This window comes from Corylus avellana, chromosome 5 (genome assembly GCF_965113065.1).
Source record: "Corylus avellana chromosome 5, dhCorAvel1.hap1.2, whole genome shotgun sequence".
Taxonomy (NCBI): Eukaryota; Viridiplantae; Streptophyta; class Magnoliopsida; order Fagales; family Betulaceae; genus Corylus; species Corylus avellana.
Genome location: NC_142494.1, coordinates 12987494 through 13007966, shown reverse-complemented (window position 1 = coordinate 13007966; position 20473 = coordinate 12987494). Strand labels below are relative to the sequence as shown.

Genomic DNA, 20473 nt, shown 5'->3' with positions numbered 1-20473 from the left:
TAAGCACTTCCTAGCTTGCTTATAAAAATCACAGATTTTTTTCCTATTTTAAATTAAGTGTTTTTTAAATCGCAATGTCAAACACCTTATGTTTTGCGATATCTTTTAAAAACGCAAATTATTCTTGCAAAATCGCAATCCTAAATGCACCATAAGAAAAATAATAATAAAAAAAAAAATTAAATTAACAATAAAAAAAAAAAAAGAAGCGAGGACGAATTTTCTGTCCTATTAACTTGAGGTCAAGTTCTTTTGAAGTGGGGGAAAATGATGTGGAATGGCCGAAGAAATAAATTAGTGGATCTTTTAATTATGTTTTAGCAAGATTTTAAGATATTTGATTTTATTTAGGTTTTAATTAGGGGCAATTCGTTCTCTTTTTTATTTTTACGTTTTATGTTAATTACGCCGTGTATTAAATGGGCACTGCCCTAGGGTTAGGGTTAGGGTTTAAGTCTTAGCCTATTTAAGGAGTTTGTGATGAATGAAAAACTGGTGTGACACTGTGTCAACTATCCTCCTTGTGTTCCCCTCTTATTTCGTCTCTCCTTCAGCTTAACTTTGTCTCTTCCTCAACCCAATTTCTTCTATTTCTTGGTTTGTTTGATTTTTACGAATTTGTCCCACATCACATGTACTCTATTCAACAATAAAGAATTCTCGACCTTTGTACGATCAACAGCACAATTAAGCTCAAACGACCTAGTGCTCAAAGATTCTCTTTCAATTCTCAAAGAATTCTCACCAAAAGATCACAAAGGGAGGCATTTTCATCCTCAGCAGTGTTCAACCTTTTGAGAAGGCTTTTGTTTTTTTTCTTGTCATTAACACATTCCTTGTAGAGTTGTTCATATTAGAATATATTGTGATATTGCATTGATTGTAATTGATAAAATCAAATCAGAATTAAATATTCCTGATTTAATCATATTATTTTGTATTATCTCCTATTTCTATAAATATGGATTATTTGTATTGCAACTGGTAGTTTAACATGGTGTCAAAGCCAAAGGTCATGGGATCAAACTTTGACTCCATCAAATTACCCCCCATTTAAATTAAATATTTCACGTATTAAACCTCACCTATTAAAATGGAGTTGGAGCTCACATGTGAAGGGGAGTGTTAAAGTATGATTAAGTGATTAAATTTATCTCTTACTATCAACTTAAACTTTTAAGAAAATTGGTGGTTTAACAATTCATAAGCCACTTGAAAACTTTGACTATCTTCATACTCTTCTTGGGAACTATCTTTAGACTCTCTTGGTGAACCATCATTACAAATATCACCATCCATCATGGTAAACATCATCAAGATTGCCCAAAGAAGTAGGGAAAGCCATGTAAACAATCTTTTTTAGCCTTTAATCTTCCGATTAATCAAACTTAGACTTATCACTTATAGAAGCATTAATGGCATTTTCTTTAGTGTCACAAAGCTCATCTCGTTGCCAAAGGTTTCCCCCAACAACATGGCATTGACTTTGGTGACACATACAATCCCCTGGTCAAACCTATCACCATTCAACTAGTTCTCTCTCTTGCCATCTCATCTAGCTGCTCGTGGCAGATTGATGTGGATTCCTCGGCATGTCAGCAAATTGCACAAGGTCCTCTATGGCTTAAAACGGGCCCCTCGTGTTTGGTTCTCCGGCCTTACTGATCACATCTATGAGCTTGGTTTTGTTGGCTCACGCTCTGACTCCTCCTTGTTCATCCTTCGCACACCTCACTATGCTACCTATGTCCTCATCTATGTTGAGGACATTCTCATCACTAGCTCCCGTCCTCATGCAATAACCAACCTCCTAAACTCGCTACTTGCTGACTTTGCCATCAAGGACTTAGGGCCTCTCCACTTCTCCCTTAGCATGAAAGGTATCACTACCCCAGCTGGTATTCTTCTCCCAAGAGCGATACATTCTTGACCTCCTCCACAAGAACATGTCCGACACCAAGCCTATCAAGACTCCTATCCTATGTCGACCGCTCTCACTCTGTCCCTTTTCTTTAAAGATCCCTCTTCCTATCACATCTGTGTCTAGGCCCTACAGTACCTCTCTGTCACTTGCCCTCTCTCACCCTGACATCTCCTTTGCCATCAACAAAGTCTCTCAAATCATGCACCGCCCTAACTCTCCATCTTTAAGCTATGAAACAGATCCTATGCTACCTTAAATCCACCATCACTTTGCAGTCTCCCTCCCACACCCTCCAACGCCAAGTGGGCTGGCTGCCCCAATGACAAAATCCATCAATGGGTTGTGTATTTCTTGGAACCAATCTCATATTTAGGTCCTCCCGCCAAAAAGGGCTATCTTAAGAAAGGAAAACATGAATTTGTTTTGTAATTTCTTCCTACGCTGTAAACTCAAATTTGTGTATAAAAATCCACTGAGCATCAAAGAAAAGTAGTGCAAAGGCAATCATTTCAATACCTAAACACTTTAAGCACTAACCCCGTTTGTCATGTGTTATCATGCACAGACAACGCATAGGCCTCTCTTCCTCATCCAAAGGTCAACTTTATGGGTTGCCCGGCCCAGCCGGGAAGAGCCACAACTTGATCACACCCCTCGTGCCCCAACAATTCCTTTTCTCTGTTTTGTTATTTTTTTTCCCCAACATATCATTGTATTGTCTACATGGCATCAAATCTTTATGTGATGCCATCTTCTCTCATTTTGTGAGTCATACTATAGCCCAAGTTGTCACAAACTTAATACAAGTACAGAGCTAAAAAAATAAAAAATGTTTGCCACATCAAAAAGTCACCATTCCCATAGTGGCTACAAGATAGGACAACGATAACATACCAACATTTGAGCGTTTTAACACATTAAAAACTTATTAATACAATCCATAGTACATAATAATATTAAAACCTAATTATACATTATATTATGATCTAATCTTTATTTAGGGTTTCTTTAAATTTTTTTTTTTTTTTTTTTCCAGCTCTTCTTATATGGTAACTAAATAAACTACATGCCAGATGAGTTGAACTGGTACATTCATACAACACATGGTCAAGATGATGAACATTGCTTAGAAAGCAAGTATTTGTTCGCATATATGCTGCCCAGCAATGATCTTATAATTTAGGAATAGTAATTTGTAGAAATCCATCCCTGCATCAACAAAAACCATGAGGATTAGCACCTTGTGTATAGACAATAATACTAGCATTCTGAATTTGCCAGTGCCAGTCCATCTATTTACTTACAGAAGCTTCAATATCATGCTAAATTTGAACTCTGAAATATCAAGGATTTGCATAACAAACAAGAATAACACAACCCCTCACTAAAGCCAGAAACCGTCAACAAAACATGATTCTAATTTGCATTTGTGTGGTACTCCCCCGACACACTAACTAGCACATTCCAAGGTCATCACCAAGACACTAAGAAAAGCAATATAGATATTTGCACAAACAATTTAAGCTTATATGAAGAACAACATGACTTCAAGTATATATGATTAGAATAAAATATGGTTAAGGCAGAATGAAAACAATTAAAAATTTCCAGCTTAAGTTTCCACGTGTAAAATGATAGGAATTATGAATTATCAGCAGAAAAAACTGATAAATTCAAAAATACCAGCTGTGCGGTTGGGTGCCCTTCCATTCAACCCGACTCAGAAAATTATGAAATCCTTGCCTGCTGATCGCTTTGGTATCTGAATTCTTAGAGGCTTTCCGCCTAAAAAACTCATGTCAATTGGACAAGCTAAAGGTTCCTCATTAGCATCATGCAAGCAACATTGCTTCTCCAATACAATTTCTCACGACTTTTTGCTTATATTTTTATAATTTATTTTTCATAAGCTATAAATTCAATATATGGTCTTTATATGGACTATAAATGCTTGCTTCAGAATGCCCATCATGACCTGCTCTCTTCACTTCTCAGTTTAAATACCTTCCCCCAGTAAGGAAAGGCTTGCCCCTATATTCGTTGATATCTTTTCACTTGATCAATGTCATAGCTAGCCTCTTTATGCATGTAGTTTAAGATTACGCTTTTGACAAGATAAAGCAAGGCTGGCCAGGTAAAAAGAAAAACAAGATAAAGTAGGGCCAATGTTTAATCCCATCACAGCTGACTAATAATTCTATTTATTATCTAAAAATTTATACAAATCTACGTGATAATTATAAGCTAGGTACTACTTCTGAGATTCCAATTAAGGGAAAAAGTATTATATCTATAATGAAGAAATTCCATTTTTTATTCAATTCTGATAAAGAAGCAAGCTTCAGCATCATCAACATCACAACTGTGTTTACACGACCAAAACACGTACTTCACTCCACTGCTACCATTACTAATTGGCCTCCATTTTTCAAGCTATCCTACCAGATAAGCTACCACGTCAACTATATAGCAATACAAATTTACTCGATTTCCTGATATGCCAAATTGTGGGAAGATATGCAATGCCATAGAGCAGATGTAATATAATTTTGCGGCTTAGCATTATCTCTGAAGCCCATCCTTAACTACAAGCATAAAATCAGGTAGGAGGAACGCATCGTTATAAAGCTATAACTTACAAAAACTCCGCTGAAACACTGTCCTTGTTGACATCTGCAGGAAGCGGCCACACGACCTGGTATGGCCCCTGTAAGATCTCTCTTTTGTGATACGTAGAGATTGAGTCATTTGATAAGCGTCTACCCGAAACGGTTAACCTGTCATAGAGTCATTCTTCTCAGATAATGACCTAAAAGATTGTTTCACTAGGCCAGACAACTCAAGAATATATAAATAAATAAATTATATTAAATTAAAAAAGAAAAAGAAAAGGAACATGTCACAAGTATATCATGCATATGATATGAGTCATTTTCCATTGAAGAGTGCTGAGGGATGACTCCAACAGAATAAATCTTGAAATTGAAGGTTCATTATTTGATTCAATCTATATTGTTACTTCTTGTCCTACTCCAATCTGAATACGTAAAAATAAAATAAAATGAATATCGTCAGATATATCTTACTTTTGGTTATCAACCTCCACTCTTATGTCATTGATATTGACCCCTGGAATTTCCACTGTCATAACATAATTGCGTCTTGATTCTGCAACATCCATCCTAGGAGACCACTCAATTCCTGAATGAAACGAAGAAAAAAAAACCCATGAAATGTGAAGAACCTAAATGATTATCATCTCCAAGTAAAATCAGAACAAAGAAACCATATCCTTGACAATTTTTAAAAAGCTCTCTTCTCTCATCCATTCCCTGCTTGAGTGTAGGCGCGTGAGGGCTTGCTGAGAATAGTTCTAGGCTGGTTGGGTAGTGTCATGGCTGGCTCGAGAATATGGTCTGTGGAGTCCAAAGAATTCGAATTGTTGGTAAAGGGAGGGGCTTCAGGGGTGAGGATTTATAAAAGCAATGGGAAACAAAGGTCCATTTTCCTGCGTAAGGTTGAACTAGCTTGGTTGGTGCGAATAGTGGAAGAACTGATGGCAATGGAAACTTCTGAGGTTTTCTGGGTTCAATCAAAAGTTGGGTATCCAAGAATAATTGCGCAGAAACATTCTAATAGGCATGGGTGTTTCTTGACGGTAGAGGAATTTGATGGAAGGAGAAGGAGTGGCTCCATCCTCATTCCAGAAGGAAGATATGGTCAAGGATGGGAACGGTTCATCTTGGAAGTGCGCCTGGCTAATTCTTCTCTTCGTGAGGATAGTGAGGGCAAGAAGGACAAGGAGGTGAAGCGAATGAGGAGTTATGCGGAGGTGGTGCATTGTCGGTGAATCCAACGGAGGAGTGCTTTGGTTATTTTCCAGAACCGATAACTAGGGTGCCCAGGTGGTTGAGAGAGTCCTTTGCAGGGACGAACAAGCCAGCCAAAGTTTTTGTCAAACCAGCGGTGGCTCCGACGAAGAACTATATTCCGACGAGGCCACTTCGAGGTGCTGTAGACGCTGGAAAGCGCTACCTAAAGGTGGGGGAAGTCACAGGGGAACATCCTAGGGCGTCGGCGAGTAGCCTTCAGCCTCCGGCGAGGTTGCCTGCATCGAACAGCGGTCCTGAGCTGCTTAAGGGACGTGATGGCACTGGTATTCACGCTGGGCAAGCCTATTTTGGTGCAAGTCTGGAGCTCTTAAACGTAAGGGAGATGTGTATGCTGAAAGAGGAGATTGACGTGGGATTGGAAAAGCTTGACCTGGCACTTAATAATGTGGAGACTAGTGGGCTTGGGCAGGGAGTCAGGGGCCCTAATGTTCTTCAGGATATAGCCCAAAAAGGGAAGGCGGCTAGAGTTGCGGGTAAAGGTCCATGGACCATGAGGGGGTTCAAGGCTAAGAAGAAGGTGCCCAAATTCAAGCCTAAGGCTGGTTTGGGCCTAGGTGTGGGCTAGGACAGTGGCCCAAGACATTCTGGGTCATATGGGGGAAGACCCAAGTTCTCTTTCCCGTTGATGGAGAAGCGCACGATCTTGCAAACGCTCATGGCAGGGGACCCAGGGGAGTCGTCATCGACAGGCACCAACTCCGGCCAAGCTACTTGGGTTCAAGAGGCTTCACTGGCCGGAGGGGAAACCGGCGGCCTAGGCTTACCAAAAAAGGGTGGGGTGATACCGGCGATGATGAATGCGGGAGGGTTTTCTGGAGGCATGGGCTCATCAGAGGAGGACGGAATCGCCGGAGAGATTACCGGCGGGGCTGTTTCAGTTAAAGGCAACTGGGTGCGAGGGGTCTTGCTGGCTGGAGTGACGACCGGTGGCCTTGACACACCAAAAGAGGCTGGGATGTTGCCGGCTATGATGAATGAGGAGGCTGGTGGGTCCAGCGATCTGGGCTCTCCAGAGGAGGCCGGAACACCTCTGAGGACGCTGGTCTTGGCAACCCAGAGCAGCGGTGAGGAGCCCGGCAACTTACAGGAGGACGAAACACCTCACAGTCTACCAGGAAGAATTTTGCCGACGATTGGGGAGAGATTATCTCCGGTGATTGAGGACAGAATGGTGGTGCCTTGGTCTTCTGGGGTGATGATAAGTCCCAAATAGATAATAGAAACACAATTAATATTTAATATAATATATTGAATATACACGTTACAAATCTCCACTTATAGTTGGAGTTCTACTACAATACAAATACATAAAAAAGATAATACGTTCTAATACCCCTAGTGGGTCCTAGTCAGAACAAGATAAACAAGATAATACTCCACTTAGGGTGGGAGTTGAACCACAACAGAATTAGGACTCTACACAAATCATCATACTCATACAATAATACAAAGACCATTAAATACTCTATTACTAGCAGTTAACTAAACCACTACCACTTCTCTCACACTATCTCACACCACAACACATAACTGCCCATACTAAATAACCTCCTAGTAAGTAAACTTCCCACTAACTCCTATTATAAGATAACACTAACACTAACCCCATTACCCAAGCCACATTGCACATCATGCCCATGGCAAACACCACTACTGCCCATGATCTTCATGTTGGTTCTCCTTATCCATCTCCATGACCAAATAATGTGGATTCGGCTGATGTGTATGACGAGTCCTACGTGGAATCCTATCAGGTGATGAACCGGGATGGAGAACATGGTAGTGAGGGGCTGGGTAATTTGGGATCTTCGATATAGTGCTTAATGTTGACTTGCTTGTAGGTTGCTCCCCTCGTCTATGTTCCTACCAGCAGTAGGCTTGGGTCCTCTGAATTTGCAGAGACGAAGGAGGAGGCTATTAATGGGTTGGGACGAAGATGCAGGGAGGAAGAGGAGGTAGGGGGCTTTGGTGATGATAGGTATGCCCCTCTAAATTCTTATGCTACCATTGCAGGGGGTGTGTCGGGCTACTCGGATTGGGTTACACAGTGTGCAAGTGAGATTTATCCTATTGTGGGGATATCATATGTGAGACATAAATTGCAATTGCTGGCCCTGTTGACTTTTTTGGAGGAACGCCACAACAACGCAATGGTAGCCAATTCGAGCAGCGGTAATTTGCCCACATATTATCTGTCTCTCTTTCCTATACCAATGAGTGTTGCTAAACACATCGAGAAGTTACAACGCAATTTTTTATCGGGTGATATAGGTGAAGAGTTCAAGTTTCACTTGGTGAATTGGGCGCAAGTTTGCACTCCAATCAAGGAGGGCAATTTGGGTATCAAAAATTTAATGGTGTTCGATCGCGCACTTTTAGGGAAATGGTTGTGGCGCTACGGGATTGAGAGAGATGCTTGGTGGAGAGTGGTGGTAGACTCGAAGTATGTGAGCTTATGGGGTGGGTGGTGCTCTCTTGAGCCGGGAGGAGCCTTTGGGTGGGGTTGTGGAAGAATATTAGGAAAGGGTGGGAGACTTTCAAAGGCTTTACTAGACATGTGGTGGGGGATGGGACTAGGATAAGCTTTTGGCATGACTTGTGGTGTGGACATACGGTTCTCAAGGTAGCCTTTCCAGTTTTATTTCTTTTGATAAGTAACGTTTCCAGTTTTATTTGGTATTGCTTGTGTATAGAATGCCTCTGTTGTAGATAATATGGAGGTTTTGTGAGGTTCAAATCAGTGGAATGTGAGTTTCACAAGAGAGGCACATGATTGGGAATTGGAAGTCTCTGCATCCTTTCTCCAGGTGTTGCATTCAATTAGAGTGAGACAAGGATGTAAAGATAAATTGTGGTGGATCTCTTCCAAAAGGGGTCTCTTCAAGGTCAAGGCCCTCTTCTATTCTTTGGCTTGTAATGAAGGTAGGAGCTTCCCTTGGAAGAGTGTGTGGCAGACGCAGGCTACTCCGAGATTGGTCTTTTTTGTATGGTCAGCTATGTTGGGTAAATTTTTGACCTTGGATAATCTCAGGAAGCGTCACGTTATTGTGATAAACAAATGTTGCATGTGCAAGAAAAGCGAGGAGACAGTGGATCATCTCCTTCTTCATTGTGAGATTGCTTCGGCTTTGTGGTATGCCATCTTTAGTCTCTTTGGGATAGCCTGGGTGATGCCTAGAAGATTTTTGATTTGCTACCTGTTGGCGGTCTTCTGGGAGGTGGGGGAGTGCTGTAGTCTGGAAGATGGTGCCTACGTGCCTCTTTTGGTGCTTATGGCAGGAAATGAATAATAGGTGCTTTGAGGACTTGGAGAAGTCTTTGGAGGACATTTTATCCTCTTACTTTTATACTTTGTATCTTTGAACTGTAGCACATTTGTCCCAGTTGTCGATTAGTTATGATGATTTCTGATGTAGGACGATATTTACCTTTATTTTTGGTAAAAACGAAAATAAAAAAAAATATCAAAAATAATATTGAAGCAGCGCCGCTTGATCAGAATTTTATCCATTCTCAGACAATAGAAGTACAAAAGGAAAGATTGTCACGATTCCCGTTGATTGTCAATTTTATATTAGGATTTATTTTTATTTTATTAAGACTTTATTTCCTTTCTTTAATAGGGTTAAATGTGCATTAATTATTTTCCTTTCCTTATTAGGATTAGGTTTACTATTACTATAGGATTATGTTTACTTTCCTACTAGGATTAGATTTACTTTCTCTACTAGGATTAGATTTACTTTTTACTTTCTCTACAAGTATTTCTCTTCTATAAATAGGCTTGCTTATTATGTAAAAATAAACTCATTAAATTATTATCAAATCAGATAATTCTCTCTCAAATACTCTGCGGAGTTTTATTTTTCTCTTAGCCTGCGGGCTTGTTTTATCTTTTGGGTAGAAAACGAAGACTCTGCTCTTTGATTAGTTACCTTAGTCTTCCGCTACGTCAATTTCCTTGCTTGCTTTTCTTTTTCTAGTTAGGTTATCTTTTTGTATACTCCCTGTTTGATTAGGGGTGCCTTACGCTTTTAATAAGACTGGTTATTACTTATATAAAAAAAAAAAAATTAAAAAAATTCTACTTGCATGTTTTTTATATTAGAGAAAGCAATCAAGCTTTTCTCCAAAGCTTTTAACTTTACAAAATATACAGATCTATGAACTAAAAAAAAAAAAAAATTAAAGCAAAAGAGATGCATTTTTTTTTGTTTTGGGGTAAGATAAATATTACATCAAAACTAAGAAAAAATAAATACAAGAGAAACCAGGAAAAAAATACACAGAAGAAGCAAAGAAAATCAATATGGGTAGGTCAACAGCATCAAAAGCCAAGCAGGTACAGCTCTAGCAAGTGCAGTATAAATGAAAATGGGCAAAAAAGCCTGGTCTAATGGAAGTCCTGAAAAATAGGTCAGCAGTTTGATAGAAGCAGCCAGCAGAGAAGCGAGCAAGGTAAAACTTGGGCTACACTAGAAGGTTTAAAGTAAGCAGAGATCAACAACGAACTGGACAAGGATTACAGAAGGGGGGATCCACCATGATGTCCCTCCCGATAGAGAGTTGCCCAACAACAAGAAAGCAGGGGACAAGGGATTACAGGAGCCAAAGAGATGTTTGTTTAAACATTAAGTACTGCTACGCGCTCTTTTCTTAGGTCAAAATGAAGCTAATGATTTAGTGGGAAAACAGAATGGATTTGAAAATCAGTCTTTACCACTGATTTCCAACCTGCTCATCTCCAAAAGAAACAAGCAGGAAACAATATCTCTCTGCTGCATATTTCACAAGTCAATTAATAGATGCACCATATTTACATAAACGAAAACAAGAAAAGATCGAGTTAGAAATTTTGAAACCAAACATTAGATGCGCGTGCATATAGAGATCGAAAGCTACTAACCATCAGATTGAGAGGAGAGTATTTTCTTCTTGGAATGCAACTGCTTTCTTCCGTTTGTTCTTGTGCTCGGTTGAGCAAACTTAGGAGGCTGAGGCATGGTAAACACACAACCTTGCACCATAGGTAGGCTATTTGCCAAGTTTGGTTCTTTTCTTACAGGTCTAGAAAATAATGGTGCTTCAAAACCTCTACAAGATCTCTCATAACCAGAGGATTTGTGAGGCACACCAGATGGAGCTGAACTGCCCTGGCAGAATATTTTAATAACACAAAGAGCAATGACAGAATCAGTTCCTTGAAAATTTATTAGAGAAAAAAGTGGAGTGTAAGAAATTGTAAACACCTCCTCAATGGTAGCCTGCCTCATGAAATAAGCTTGAGAAGCAGATCCTTGCCGTGCAAAATGCATTCTATTATCACGCCTTTGGATCACAGAGTTTAAAATGCTACTGTAGTTCTGAGACAAGAAAGACAGTGGATAAATCAAGGGACTGTAACCGAAAATTGTTGATGACGTTTTAAGTGGAAGAGTAGTTAGTATGTGTTAAAATCACTACTTATCTCAAAACTTTAAGCGGATAGAAAATAAATTTATTCATTTAATTAATATTTTAACACTCTCTTCAAACTCTTCCTCCATAAGTAATATTGAAATTTATGTCATATTAAATCACCACTTATCCTAAAAGCTTAAGTGAATAGGAAAATGGTGAATATTATCATTTAATAGTTTAACATTGTGAATGAGAGATATTTTTGGAGCAAGAAAGATATACATGGGGTGTCAATTATCTTTTGGAAGATATATTGGATTCCATGTGGCAGAGGAAATATCAGTGTGAGATACTTATGGAGATTATTGAAGACTTTGAACCATCTTGACAACCTCTTAGAAGATTTGGGAGAGGTTCCCCTCCTGTATAGGGAGTCTCTTGTTTTCTCTTGTTTTTAAATGGGAGTGAGCCACATAGAAAAAATGGACAAACGAGGATCTAGCTGTAGTAGATATACCACTACATTCCTCCAGAGTTGTATCTCACTGACAATTTGGGCCCCTAGAAGGAGATCTTCTTCGCCCTCCACCTAAGTAGCACAAGAAAGGCCCAAAGCCAATCACTGGGAATAGTCAAGCTTCATAGGGCTTTTATTGTCGATTCAACTCTTCTGTTAATGAAATATATAGAGAGAGCAGAGAGAACGAATTACTTTTTGGTTTTTCAGAAAAATTTGAGGGAAAGGAAAACAAACCCTTGATTTGTTCAAAACAAAATCCTACACAACTTAATCTGAAAACCAAAGAAAACAAAAAAGGAAAAAAGAAAAAAATCACAGAGTTTGTCCCCAAACCCAAAATCCAGTTAAGCTTTTCCTTACTCTTAGATTAGCGTTTTTCTTTTTCATCTTCATCTTCTCCCCCTCACCTCTCCCCCCAACTACCATCGCATGGGCAGTAGCGTAGCGGTTCATCGTGTATTTGACCTTTGACTTTAGAGTTGCGGATGTTTGTAGTGTGTGTGGTTTGCATTTCTAGTTGGCTAATTTTGTTGAGTTTTTTAACTTAAAAAAAGACAGATTTGATATCAGATGGAACTTAATAATACTTGTGTCTAGATTCCATTCACTTTTACTTTCGGAAATACATAACTGGAATTACCGAAAAATCTAAACAAACAAACAAACAGTTGATTTTGTCAAAATCATAGAATATTTTCCTTTCCTTTTCACTCATTTTTTAATGACCAAAAATATTCGAAATAGAATTTTACTTAGAAAAACTTAAAGAGAGAAGAATCGGTAAATGAGGAAAAAACAGTGGTTCTTCAAATCTGGCAATACAAAAGCAAGGCAATGACCCTATTTTCGGCCCAGGTGATCTCAAATTTTCTAGCCTGTCATTTGGCTTCCACTCTAACTTGACCTCTCTTGTTCTCCTCCCTTTTACACAATCAGGTGGAAGACTCATATAGATTTTTTATTGAGTCAAAGGAAAAATTCTGACAGTTGGAGAATGGGGATTGAAAAAGCGAGAGGAAGAAACTGGTTGATTTCTAAAAGTTTCTTAACATCTCTACATAATGGTGGCTAGTTGACATGGCTATTTATTTACCTTTGGATGCTTACTTATGGCTCATATCCAAAGAAGAATGGGAGCAAACAAGAGGATAATAACAGGAGGGGAGCTGCCCCGGAAGATCTTTCAAAATTGGATAATGGGGATGTAGGGGTGAGCATCGGAATCGATTTCTCATTCTGCCTCTGTCAGCATCGAAATAGGTGGAGTCGGGCGAATAGTCGGAAGAGATCCGACGAAGACGAAGACACAGGAAAACCGGCCTCCCTACCCAATCCCACAAAGACTGCACAAATCTTAGAAGAAGAAAAAGATGATGATGATGATGACAATGATGACGATGATGAAAAATAAAGTAAAGCCCCACGTGTTGATGTGAAGAATGTGGACGACGGCGTGGCATAGATGATAAAACATAAAAATACACAAGAGAGACAAAGACAGTCTTGAACGACACGATTAAGTGATTTAAGGTTTGCTGTGTGAGAATTTATAACGTTCAAAATGACGCCATTTCCCTTTTAAAAAAATCACGAAATGTAAAATGATGTCATATTATTAATTATATATTTTTTTTTAAAAAAAATCATTCGGGTGGGTCCAAATTTATTGGAAACGAAAACCTACCTGTCCCGACCTTTGACTTTCATTGGAAACCAAAGCAGGACTCGGCCTCTGCCAGCCATCAAAAGCTAACCCGTGCGGGGTCAGAACCATGTTGGCAATTGGAAGGCCAAAGATCTGCACAACCCTATGGGGTTGCTTGCTTTTCTTGGCTATTATTTTTTTAAGGGGTCACTCACTAGGAAACGATTTTTCATCCAAAAAGAGAAATATACGCCACTAATATTTAGTAATTATTTGTAGCACCCCACCTAATTGACGCACAATATTGTCCGCTTTTAGCTCCACTGAACTAGACTTCCCAAGAGGTCACCCATCCTAGTACTACTCTTGCATAAGCTCGCTTAGCTGTAGAGTTCTGATGAGATATAGAATATTATAGCTTTAAAATGGGTTGTTGTCATGAAGGGTATAAGTATATATATAAGCACATCTCCATCTCCATACCCAGGCAATGTGGGCCGCCACAATCACCCTCTCTTGGGACCCAGCTTCCTCGCTAGCAACCCTCATGGGATTAGCCCATTCTTGACGTCCCAACGAGGGCGCTAACAACCCTTATGGGCTTGTGCACGCTTTCCCCATCTCAGGTTGGGAATGGCTCTGATACCATTTGTAGCACCCCACCCCATTGACACACAATATTATCCGCTTTTAACTCCCACAAACTAGACTTCCCAGGAGGTCACTCATCCTGGTACTACTTTCGCATAAGTTCACTTAATTGCAGAGTTCTAATGGGATCATGATCATCACAGCTTTAAAACGCGTTGTTGTCATGAAGGGTGTAAGTATACATATAAGCATATCTCCATCTCCATACCCAGGCGATATGGAACGCCACATTATTTTAATTAAACTATGATAAGATAACAACCAACTCTTAGAGATTAGTCCTAATTCAAATGGTTTAGTAATGCCTAATGTTATGAAGATGGAAGAAGAATAATTTCATTCAAAGTAAACAAGTTGTTTCCTCATAACACAGAAAACAAAAAAACAAAAACAAAAAATCCAACAACCCAAAACCCACAAAGAACCCTACACCCTCTTGCCTTTTCCATGGCTGGCTAATGGAAAACTGTATTATGAGTACAAAGCAAAATAAAAATATCTCTTTTTTTATAAAGAGAGTTCTAATTACGTTAAGAGAAATGCTAGAACTACAACTTTTTAATAACTTGCTGACTTGTCAAAATATGATTGAAGAGCATTAAATTTTTTTTTTTTTTTAACGTGAACTGAATCTCATGTTAACATGTGTCACAAGTTGTAAAAGGGTTGCAAGTGTAGCATTACTCTTAAGTTAAATCCATGAGCAGGCAGGAACTGGAAAGTGAGAAAGTTATATGCATTATGCAATTTACTAATTCATTTTGAAAAAGATCATAGGAAGGAGGAATAGCATATGCAGGTTGGTGGCAACAGGTACATATCCAGGTTTTATGCATTTTGTATTTCACATCAAGTGTATAAAATTTAAAAAATAAAAATTGCTTATATTCTAATATCAATATACTTATCAATCTACCTGCACTTTGTGTCGCACACCAGACTGAGCTGAGTCACCCTGGCAGAATATTTGAAAAAAACACAAAAATCAACTACAAATCAGTTCCCTGGAAGTATAAGACAATAATGTGGACTGTAAGAAAATTGTTAACACCTCTTCGATGGTAGCCTGCCTCATGAAGTAAGCTTGAGAAGCAGATCCTTGCCGTGCAAATTCCATTCTATTATCACACCTCCGGATCACAGAGTTCAAACTGCTGCTGCAGTTCTGAGACAAGAAAGGCAAATGGATAAATAAAGAGTGTAACCAAAAATTGGAAAAACAAAGAAACTCATTCTTGGTACACAAGATTCACACACACACACACACAGAGTAATAACATGTAAGATGATAGAATAATAGCACATATATTACACACACACAGAGTAATAACATGTAGGATGCTAGAATAATAGCACAGATATTGTTCACATTACGAGTAATCTCATTTGTTCATGTGCTGATCATTTCGTTCACATAATACAAAGTCATCATTTTTATTGTGGGGGGGGGGGGGGGTTGTGGTTGAGCTTGAAAAACATTAACTGCAAGAGGTACCAATGCCTAACTGAGAGGTAATCTGATAGTGTTGACATGATTGACTCGAATTTACCAAGTTGGTAGTTGGAAAGGTAGTTGCGTACTCAATTGGAAGGGTAGTTGCACACTCAATTTTGCTTGCAAAAAAGAGGAGAATAACTTATATAGAGACCTGGCACAAACCAGGTCCTTTGTGCCCTCCACTTAGTAGAGCACCAAAAAGGCTTAAGATAAAAACACCAGATCTCACCCTATTCTCTCCATGGATTGACAAAATATCTCCGGCTCCTCCACCAACCAATTCTTTTCTGGCTGTTCCCCCTCCAACCGCTTCTTTTCCAGTGGCTCCTCATTTGGCGTCTACTTTTTCAACTGCACCTCCACCAACCACTTCTTTTGCCTTGATTTCTTTAGTCTCCAAGTTTCGTTACCACACAAAAGATTTGAGTTAAAAAAAGGTTTGCTAAGGCCACTGTGGTGGTGTTTACACCAGCCAAAAATCCCCTTTTTGTAAGCTTTTCTATAACGAAACTGTACTTTTGTGTTTTCATCTTACGTCCTTTTAGTGTTGTACGCTGATGTGTCTACCTGTAAGTGGAGGGCCCAAAAGACCTAGTTTGTGCCAAAAAAAAGGTAAAACCTCTTACTTGTACTTCATAAAATGAACCCAAACCTTTCTTAAAAAATTATCAATGAAAGTGACAAATAATATGCACCTCCATTTGAAGATATTGTCATTGGTCCCCAAACATTAAACGCCACTTTAAAATTGACTCTTCGTTGCTTCCCATACACATTTTACTTGTAGAATTCCAATTTCATGACTTTACACCTTTCAACAAATTCTGTTTGTAAAGCTCAAAACATACAATGCTCGGCTAAATTGACAAGCCGCATGTGCCTCAAAATTGTATCATCAAAATCTAATTCTGCCAAAGTGGATGTTGCAACTCCACAATGCTCTCAAGTAACTTATACAAATTGCCAATTTTCTGACCTTTCACAACCACGAAAGCATGAAACATATCTGACATTAATAGTAGTTCTCACAGTCCCCATCAAATATCCTGACTTTTATCATTACCCATCAAAACAATACCAACAATACGGGATTTAAACATTTTAAAGCACTACCTATTAGACACATACGAAATGAGCAAGCAGAATACAAAATTTAAGAATCTATAAGAAAATCTATGCCTAAAGAAACTGAGAGAAGATCTATGCTAACCTCACCATCATCAAACTCTTCATTGACAATACTGACTTAATCTACGAAACTTTTTTAATTCTTTGTCTTCAAAATCCTGCTTCAATACCCTATAAAATCTTATGTAGTGCCCTTTCTTATGACAATAATAACACTCTAAAGCTTTTACATCTAACCAAGATTCTTCATCATTTGTAGATCATGACTTAGATCATGACTACTTACCTATGACATTATTCCCCTTATACTTATTACTATTTTTGTATTTCATATTTGGTTAGTGAATTTCTTCGTGATCGTCTCTACCTGCAAACGTATCCCACATTGAGGAAGAACGTAAATTTTGGTGTTCTACTGTGTATTTTTTGTATTATTTATCATAATTGTGGTCTTTTTGCACGGCATACAGTAATCACAAGACTAAGTGATTGATATAACACAAGTATGCCCAGACCCATAGACATAAGATTTTTAATAAAGTGTTATACAAACATATTATATCAAGAGCTCACTTAAAAGACTAACACAATGTTCTTTCACTTAAAGAATTAAGACCAACTGATGCATAAGCTCCAAATTACTGAAAAACTCAATGACAATACTACACTTATGTTATCCCTTCCTTCTCTCCGTCACGAGTACATGGATGATAGACACAACTATAAGAAAGCACTCAATAGCGGACCCCAATATGGAAAATCCCTATTAAAGTGGGCTAAGCCTAATCCCAAGTGTAGACAAGAGGAAATAAGCTGAATTTTGTGGTCTTTTATTAGATACTCATAGAAATTCAACAATGCTCATAGAATTTCAACAATGTTATATAGGTCAACAATCAAGATTGATTAACAAATTTGTTGATCTGTTGGAAGAAGACTTTGTAATTTTTTATGATCTTCTGGATGATCTTGTTCTATTGGCTTTTGAATCATCTATGACACACTTTGTTCGATTTGTGAGGCATTAGCTTCCACTTATGTAAGCCTTTACCACGGTGGATGATCTTGTTCTATTGGCTTTTGAATCATCTATGACACACTTTGTTCGATTTGTGAGGCATTAGCTTCCACTTATGTAAGCCTTTACCACGGAGAAAAGTGTTGAGATTGATTATCTAAGCCAGGCATATGGTTTTCATTCTCTCACAAGTCAAAGTTATGAGAACATTGAAATGATCTTTTGATAAATATCAACTTTGTATTTTGTGGAATCTTAATTATTCTGTGTCTCAAGAACAATTTTTCTTATAATGAAACCTCAGATGCAGGGCACAGGTTCTAGTTTCCAATATATTGCTCCAAATTAAAACCATTCAGCTGAAAAAGAATTAAACTGAAATTCTGTTTGGCTAGAACTTTGGGTCCTCTACAACTAAAAAAACACTAATATAATCTGTTTGGCTAGAACTTTGGATATACCTTTCTTGATTTTAGAAGTACTAAACGACTAAATTCATTCTCGATAACTAGAAAATTTCCACAATGAAACTTACAAAATTAAAGCCTTAAACTGAAATTTGCTATTAAGTATCTAAGCAGATAAAACGGATGTCACTGATAAAATTGCATGCATGACCTGATTTCTTTTACTTATATATCTGAAAAAAAAATGAACAGAGACAAAAAAATAATAATAATAAACAGCATAACTAGTTGATAATTTCTTATCAACAATCGCAGTAATCGCTATTGCTCTGATTTTGCTGAGCAAAAACAACAAATATTGCCTATAATTTTTCATTTGAAACAAACAGCTTGAGAGTCTAAGATTGGAAGTTTAATTTTGTTTAGATTTTATTGGGAAACAAACACGGGGATGAAATTATACCATGGGGAGGATATTGGTGACAGAGATATCATCAGTGGGTGCGAAGTGAGCTGCAATCATGTCGATTCTGCGTCTCGCAACTTGACTCTCCATTTTCTTTTTTCTCCGTTTCTCAACTTCACTGGAAGTGGGATTATTGCTTGGCGAAGGGATGTTGGAGAGGTAGATGAAGTTTTAAGTGGAGTGGGCGAGTAGTTGGGAGATTATATATATATATATATATATATATATATATATATATATATGGGGGTGTGAACTATCTTTTGGATGATAAATTGGATGCCACGTTGAGGTTATCGAAGACTTCACAAGAATCACAACCCCTTTGAAGATTTTTCAGCATTGGAAAATGATGCGGTTGTTTGCTTTTCTAGGCTTTTATTTTTTCAAGGGTTCAATAGGCAGGAGAAAAAAAAATTAAAAAATTAAAAAAAATGGTTTTTATCCAAAAATGGAGAAATAACAGTTCCATCGGAAATATATTCCTAATGGGTGGATTGCTCATACAAATAATCTGTATTTTAAAAAAATATTATAAAATGTATTTGGTATTGCGATTTAAAAATTACTTAATCTAAAATAAAATAAAAATCTAGGATTTCTATAAGAAGGCAATGGGATGCTTATTTGAAAATGCATGAATTTAAACCAAAATTACAATTTTGCATAACAAATATTTGATAAAAAATTACTTTTTAGGGTTCAATACCTTATTCACTTTTGTGGTTTAACATCTTTATTATTTTTTACTCATAGAATTTATCTTTTATCACAAAAGGTCCATCTAGCTCGCCTAAAGACGGAGATAGTCCCTCCGTTAAAATTTTGTCTAAAATTTGACAGAACGCCACATCAACACTAATCACAATTTGATGCGTGTCCATATAATTAATTAAAAAAGAATAATTTTTTTAAAAATTAAAAACACTATAAAAATTATATTTAATTAAATTAAACAAATGAAAATAAAATTTGGGGGTGGTTTTTGGCCATTTAGGGGTGGCTGGCCACCCACTTTGGCCATGGGGGAGGTTTGGCCACCCCCAAGGGCTTTTCGGCAAATTTTTTTTTTAATTTTCAATTGGCCCTTGATGGTAGTTCAAGAACCCCCAAGAGCCCTTGGGGTGGCCGAACCACCCCCATAGCGAAAAGGGGTGGCCAGCCACCCCCAAATGGCCAAAGAAGCAACACCCAAATTTTTTTTAAAAAAAATTAATTAAATAAATATAATTTTTTAATGTTTTTTAGTGTTTTTTATTTTTTTTTTTTTAAAAAAATTGTTATTTTTTTAACTAATTATATGGACACGTGTCAAACCATGCTAGGTGCTAACGTGGCGTTCCATCAAATTTTTGATGAAATTTTAAGGGAGATAAAAAGTAAATGTTGTGACAAATATTACCTAAATTAATAATATTTACTATATTTTAACTCGCAAGTGCACAAGATCAAAACAATAGTATAGGGTGCAAGTACGAGATCATTCCTACGGGGATTATTGATTTTGCTTAGGATTTATTTTCTAAACTAAAATATCAACTTTATCACGAAATTGATATTATGAAAATAAATAAAGATAAATGAAAAGGTAGGCTTTGATATCTGCCACTAATCATGCTCAATAATATAACAATATGCCAATGTTCCAATCATATTATGAATACCTAATGTTTGCCAACCTAAGGGCATGAGTGTCTACTCCTTAAGCTATTGATCTCCCTAAGCAACAAATTAGACATGAGTGTCTACTTTAATTCTTTTCTTTCTTAAAGGATTTAGCATGTGTATCTACTAAATTGTTCTTTAAGAAATCATAAATCTATGGAAATCGACAAATACATGAGGCCTAGGGCATGGATGTCAAATCACGGTTCCCCATGTTGATTAACCCAAGAACCTGTGAGGAGATTCTTTTGTCACTCTATT

The 20473-nt window shown here is 37.7% G+C and overlaps 1 protein-coding gene across 1 annotated transcript; it reads right to left on the bottom strand.

Moving 5' to 3' along the window:
* Positions 1–2739: 2739 nt before the first annotated feature.
* Positions 2740–18872, bottom strand: ACD32.1 (alpha-crystallin domain 32.1). The gene is made up of 8 exons (XM_088516908.1): positions 18548–18872; positions 15085–15198; positions 14950–14988; positions 11067–11180; positions 10724–10970; positions 5011–5125; positions 4564–4701; positions 2740–3133 (listed from the first exon to the last, which is right to left on the bottom strand). The coding sequence occupies exons 1-8, from the start codon at positions 18638–18640 to the stop codon at positions 3097–3099; spliced, it is 897 nt and encodes a 298-aa protein (XP_088373034.1). The 5' UTR covers positions 18641–18872; the 3' UTR covers positions 2740–3096.
* Positions 18873–20473: the final 1601 nt, after the last annotated feature.